The following is a 6,000-nucleotide window of genomic DNA, read 5'->3' as shown; positions in this document are numbered from 1 at the left end:
ATATTTGTTTTTATTAGCGTGACGAGACGAACGTCACGCGCGACATTTTGCGATGAAAACAATATCCCGAGTTTGAGATCTCAATCATATCATCTAGGGATATTGCCCAATATCCCGAGATAGCGAACCAATCAAATTGCGCCATCTTAGGAGGTTCACGTGTAGCATATACTAATACTATTTAGCATTCGCTTTCATCCAAAGAGATTCACAGTGAGTACATGCCGTTAAACAGCAGACTAGGGTTAGGGGACATCCTGCTCAAGGGTCAACCCAAAAGGTAGACTGTGGACGTCAGGGGAATCAAACCCGGAGCCTATCCGTCCTCCTCCTCCTCCTCACCTCATAGAGCATCTCCACGCAGTCCTCCTTGAAGCCGTTGTGGTTGTTGGGCTCTCCGGGCGCCCAGTAGGTGAAGGAGGTCATGTGACCGTCGGACCACGTGTAGAAGCCCACCTGCCGCGGGTCGTGCAGACCGGTCCACACGTCGCCGGTGGCTGCAGAGGAGGGAGGCGACGCGGCGAGGGCGTCCGCCGTTCAAACGCCAGCATGTCAACACAGGTTGTAATGAAAAAACACTTTTTGAACGTTTTAATCAAAAAAACTATTTCGGTGAGTGAATCCTTTTCTGACAGCCTCACTTGAGCCGTAACGCGTCTGTCTGGTTAAATATCTTAGTTATAATAAAGAGAAGAAGATGAATTGCTGCAATCACAATAGGCATCCACAGATACTCTGTTATAGTCACACTGTTATACTGAGTACCTCATTATACTATGCACTTCATTTCTACAGCCCCTTTAAAAAACCCAGTCACAGGGTGACTCACAATATTCAATACCAAACAACGTGGGTGCAAACATCTGTAAACAGAAATGCCGCTTGCAAAGAAAATACAAGGACTTTAAAGCATTTGAAACGACGTTATCAAAGTGTGACACGAAAGCTAAAAAATAAGTCCACTAAGGTATCACGGCTGCTTTGCTCCTCACCCATGTAGAGGTAGCTCTCCAGCCAGCTCTGCTCCGTCATGGAGAGGATGGACACCAGCTCCGCCCCCAGGCCGTGGCAGGCCTGGCGGGCGCCGAGCCAAGTCTTCTGCACGCTGAACGGCTTGTAGCAGAAGCCTCCGAACTCGTACCAGTCCGGCCCGGAGCACCGCAGCTCTGCACACACAAAGACATTAGTAAGACGTCAAAATGTATTTGATTTGAATGATTTATACTCTCCTCCCTCTCCCCCCCCCCGAATGAATTGATGAGTAATATTAATTATTAATGTGTTGTTCATTGCTTTCAATATGATAACGATTGGTGTGTGTGTGTGTGTGTGTGTGTGTGTGTGGATTGATGAATAATATTGAATGTATTGTTCAATGCTTTCAATATCATCAAGTTTGCTTCTTTTCATCAGCCTGCAATCAACGCTGAAACACTCACCCCCGTCCGCAAACGTGTACGACCCCGAGTACGTCCCGTCGAACCTGTGGGGACGGAACACACACGCTTACGACATTGACCAGTGTTGGACAGACGCTAGGGGCGGGGCCTGTGAGCAACACCAGGTACATACTGTCTGGAGGTGAGGGGGCGGAGTCAGCAACACAAGGTACATACTCTCTGGAGGTGAGGGGGCGGAGTCAGCAACACAAGGTACATACTCTCTGGAGGTGATGCCGTTGCGGACGGAGCCGGGGTAGAAGTCCTGTCCCGGGAGCTTCAGCAGGGTGGTGTCTCCGCCCACGTCGTCCACCACCACGCCCGCGTGGACGGCCGCCGCACAGATGCTGGAGTCCTGGCCGGCAGAGGAGGGACATAGTGGTGGATTAACACAGAGACGAGGAAAACACAGACAGATGTGTGTGTGTTAGTGTGTGTGTGTGTGTGTGTGCGCAGTCAGACAAGGCAGATGGATGGATGGACAGACCAGTAAAAAGATATAAACAACAGATGGATAGACACAGGTAGAGAGACCGCTTTAGACAGATAGGACAGACAGATACAGAGCCATAGAAAAAACCAGAAAGGACAGATAGATAAAGACCAAAAGACAGACATATATACAGACCGGTAATAAGACCGATTCGGACGGATAGGACAGAAAGATATCAGGACAGGTTGACAGACACAGATAGATCAGAAGACAGATCGATAAGAGAGACAGACAGACAGACAGCTCCCCTACCATTCGATACACAGACGTTCCATACACTCTGTATCTCACTTTAGAACAGCCCGCTGGACAGTGGACTCTGAAAGAAGATCAACATCCTCATCAGCAACACCACCACCCCCATCACCACCACCATCACCACCAGCAACACCATCAGCAACACCACCACCACCACCACCATCACCATCACCACCACCACTGTCATCAACATCCACCTTGACCAAGTAAATTTGATTTGATTTATTTATTTAAACTCGAAAATCCATTGAGGGCAAAGCCCTCATTTGCAATGATGTAGAGTAAATAGAAATAGGACTTCATATATCGCTACAGATACGCATGCCAGTGGGCATGTTCCGTACGATACTTCAATGATTAAATTTTTTATTTCTTCATTGCATTGTTGTATTTAATTGTTGGATCGTCATTGCATTGGACCTTTGGATTGCAATTTTTTCACAAAAGGCACTAAATATATAAAGTTTGATTTGACTTGATTTGTCCCGATGCTTACGTCATGCGGTCGCTGGCAAAGTTGAAGTTGGGCCTGTTGGCGCAGGTGACGGCGTCTGTGGAGTTTAAAAACACCTGCTGGTCAGGAATCAACACCACGGACGGACACACACACACACACACACACACACGCACACGTACACGCACACGCACACGCGCGCGTGACGATGTCATCCATCTCCTTGCATCCATTGATTCAAAGCGTTGTTCCGCAGTCACCCCTTACAGTCGGGCGTGCAGCCCAGGACCTCGAAGCGCAGGCCGGCCCGGACGTTGTGCTCCAGTGGCAGGACGCGCACGTACTTGGCGGACACGGGCGTGCCCAGGAGCTGGGTGTCGGCCGTGTTCCTGTCCTGGGACCCTGGGAAGAACTGGACGGGAGTCGCAGCGCCGTTAGGAAGTAACCACCACGGGGCTTATGGGTCAAAACGTGGACCTCGTGAAGACCACCCCCCACCCCTGTCTTAAACCTACCTCCCCGTCCGCAGTGTAGGCCTTCCAGGTGGAGCCGTCCACGCTGTGCTGGATCTTGAACTTGGTGACCCAGTGGTCGTTGTCGGGACAGCCCTGGATCACGACCCCCGTGACCTTCCTGACCTGGCCCAGGTCCGCCTGGATCCAGCTGGCGCCGTCTGGTTTTCGTTTAAAAGGGTAAGTAAAACAACAACGAAATATCTTGTTGTTCTGTGCAGGACTCAAAATGAGTTTTTTTTCGAGAGTAGTCGTTTTCTATCGGCTGCGCAGTCACACCTTGGTTTAAATGTGTGTGGGATTGGTTTGAGAACGTTTGAGCACGCCCTCACACCTGTGGAACCCAATGTGTCCGTTTTTCCTCAAACCTTTAGGACATGAATGCTTGGATCACCCTTTTTTTAAACTGGAGGCTGATCGGAAATAAGTCCCCTTTAACCCCTCTAAAAGGAAATCGGGTAGATTAGATTACAATTAATTTTATGCATAATTATGAACATTGTATAAAAACACACCATGTAAATATGCCAGAGTTAGTAAAAATAACTACTTTTCATTTGCAGTCCCTACGACTTATTGTAGACGGTTATTATACCACGAAACAGATATTCTTACCATGACATATCACTATATTTATAACTTCAGTATTTTTCGCTGTGGACATTGTTAGCATGTTAGCGTCCTGTGCTGCTAACCGTGAGTGACACATCCACGGCTGTGGAGAGCTGATAAGGAGCTGACTTTCCGGTCGCTCTACGTACCGCTGGTCGAGGGCATCCAGCAGGAGTTTCCGTGCAGGCGGGCCTTGTCCGGGGTGGAGGAGCCGGAGGAGGAGGAGGCCCTGAGCTGGGAGTCGGTGATGTTCCGGTCCTCCACTCCCAGGCCCCGCAGACACACTGACAGACAGCAGACAGACACCGGGACGCACATTCAGTTCATGTCCTGGCAGAATAGCATGTGTTGCACGCATTTACCCTACATTGCTGTTGGGGTCTTTGTTCTGATTTGGGTGTATATTTGCAGTGAACTTTGCAGTGAATTTATATATTATAACAGATTTTTTTATAGTTCATTTTTGTCTTTGAGTATCTTTAAAAGTGCTCCATAAATACAATTGATTATAATGGTCATATTCACACTCATACTATTATTTTATTATTATCCTTATTATGTTACCATTATCATACAAGTATTACTTTATTTACTTGGCAAGTAACGACGACTTAAGCTTGAGTGGAGAAAACCGAGCAGATAGAAGAAGAAAAGAATACACTGCGGGTGGTGGGGGATTGTGGGTAACGTAGGAGAAGAGGATCCACAACACGACGCACCCGTCTGTTCACAGCTGTAGGTGACCTTCAGGTACTTGGAGACTTGGGGACACGGGTCGTTCTCCATGCCGGCGTACGCAAAGCAGATTGGACGCTTGTCGCAGTTCTTCCGTATGAGGGGGAGGAAGCCGTCCACTTGGCATTGACCTGAGGACCAATCGAAGGGAGGGGAAGGAAACGGTTTGGGTTTTTAACGCATCAGAACTTCCCCCCGCACACATCGGTATTTGACGCACTCCGTGACGTACTGGCCAAGGCCAAAGCACGCGGCACACAGCCGTACGTCATGACGCAAAACAACGTTTCTGAATGTCCACGTCCAAAACAGTCACTAAAAAAAATTAATAAAATGTGCTCTGCTCGATAACAAACGATACGATTATCTTGTTGGCCGGCCTACCTCCCCCTGAGCCGTCCAGGAGGGGGCAGATGTCGGTGCTGTCCCGTCCGTAGAAGGCGGACTGGATGTTGATGACGCTGTTCTGGGGGCAGTGGAGGATCATGGAGGAGTCCTGGCACGTCAAGGCCGTCATGAAGCCTGGTATCACACCGTCACACAAGGGTTACACTCCCTTTACCCATCGGGGGGGGGAGCGGGCAGTCTCAACACATACAATGTAGTAGTGTAGTCAGTAATGTGGGTCTGTGTGTGTGTGGGTCCGTGTGTGTGTGTGTGTGTGTGTGTGCGTGCGTGTGTGCGTGTGTGTGTGGATGAAGGATGGAGGATGAATTGTTGGATTAATAATGACTTTGTGGATGGGTGGTTGGGTAGATAGATGGATGGATGGGTAAACAAATGAATGAATGAATGAATGAATGAATGAGTTGGAGGATGGGTGTATGGATAGTTGGATAGAGCTTGCCATATCTCACCATGTCACCATATCTTCCAGATGTAAGCTTTACAGTGTTGACTGACATTTACCCGTTCATGCACACATTCAGTGAATGTGTGCACGGTGGTTGACTCCACAGACGGTGGAGTCAACCACGCAGGGCGACAGCCAGCTCGTCAGGAGCAGTCAGGCTGAGGGCGTCTTGCTCAGGGACACCACGACACTCAGCTAGGAGGAGCCGGGGATCGAACCAGCAACCTTGCGATTACCAGCCAACCTGCTCTACCTCCTGAGCTAATGCCGCCCCAAAACTAAATAAAGAAAGTGTCTCACGTACCGTCATGTGGCGGTGGAGGTTCAGGAGTGTTTCCTGTTGGAAGAGGGGGTGAGAGGGGGGCGGATGGAGTTGTTAATGCTCACAGTTGTAGGACGGAGCGTCACTTTGCAACCACGGCAACAATCCATGTGTGGCGCCCTACCTCTCCGTTTGCAGATGTAGCCTCTGCTGTATTCACACTTGTCGTCGTTCCACTTCCCGTTGTTGATCTGCATGGTCAGGCAGTCCTCGCCGTAGTAGTTGTCTGGGTTGCCTGGTGTCCGACACAAGACCACGTTCATGTAAATATAACGCAAACAATCCTGTTTGACCTAGTCCCCGCCCACTACCACATTTTCCG

General features: G+C 49.3%; 1 protein-coding gene across 1 annotated transcript in view; it reads right to left on the bottom strand.

Annotated features, from left to right (window-relative positions):
- Window positions 1-6,000, bottom strand: part of LOC311363295 (uncharacterized protein) — a gene marked incomplete at both ends in the record, with an annotated part of 28,050 nt that overhangs the window by 12,698 nt on the left and 9,352 nt on the right. Inside the window, 13 exons of the mRNA XM_084483256.1 lie at window positions 343-497; window positions 993-1,166; window positions 1,440-1,483; window positions 1,661-1,794; window positions 2,185-2,251; window positions 2,687-2,741; window positions 2,912-3,056; window positions 3,160-3,317; window positions 3,918-4,052; window positions 4,488-4,634; window positions 4,888-5,025; window positions 5,661-5,693; window positions 5,803-5,913. Of these exons, the coding sequence (XP_084339382.1) occupies window positions 343-497; window positions 993-1,166; window positions 1,440-1,483; window positions 1,661-1,794; window positions 2,185-2,251; window positions 2,687-2,741; window positions 2,912-3,056; window positions 3,160-3,317; window positions 3,918-4,052; window positions 4,488-4,634; window positions 4,888-5,025; window positions 5,661-5,693; window positions 5,803-5,913 (1,496 nt within the window). The remainder of the gene's footprint in view (window positions 1-342; window positions 498-992; window positions 1,167-1,439; window positions 1,484-1,660; window positions 1,795-2,184; window positions 2,252-2,686; window positions 2,742-2,911; window positions 3,057-3,159; window positions 3,318-3,917; window positions 4,053-4,487; window positions 4,635-4,887; window positions 5,026-5,660; window positions 5,694-5,802; window positions 5,914-6,000) is intronic.

The sequence above is a fragment of the Micromesistius poutassou genome, assembly GCF_964030765.1.
Source record: "Micromesistius poutassou genome assembly, chromosome: 18".
Lineage (NCBI taxonomy): Eukaryota > Metazoa > Chordata > Actinopteri > Gadiformes > Gadidae > Micromesistius > Micromesistius poutassou.
Note: the sequence above shows the minus strand (reverse complement) of the source record. Positions and strands in the feature narration are given on the sequence as shown.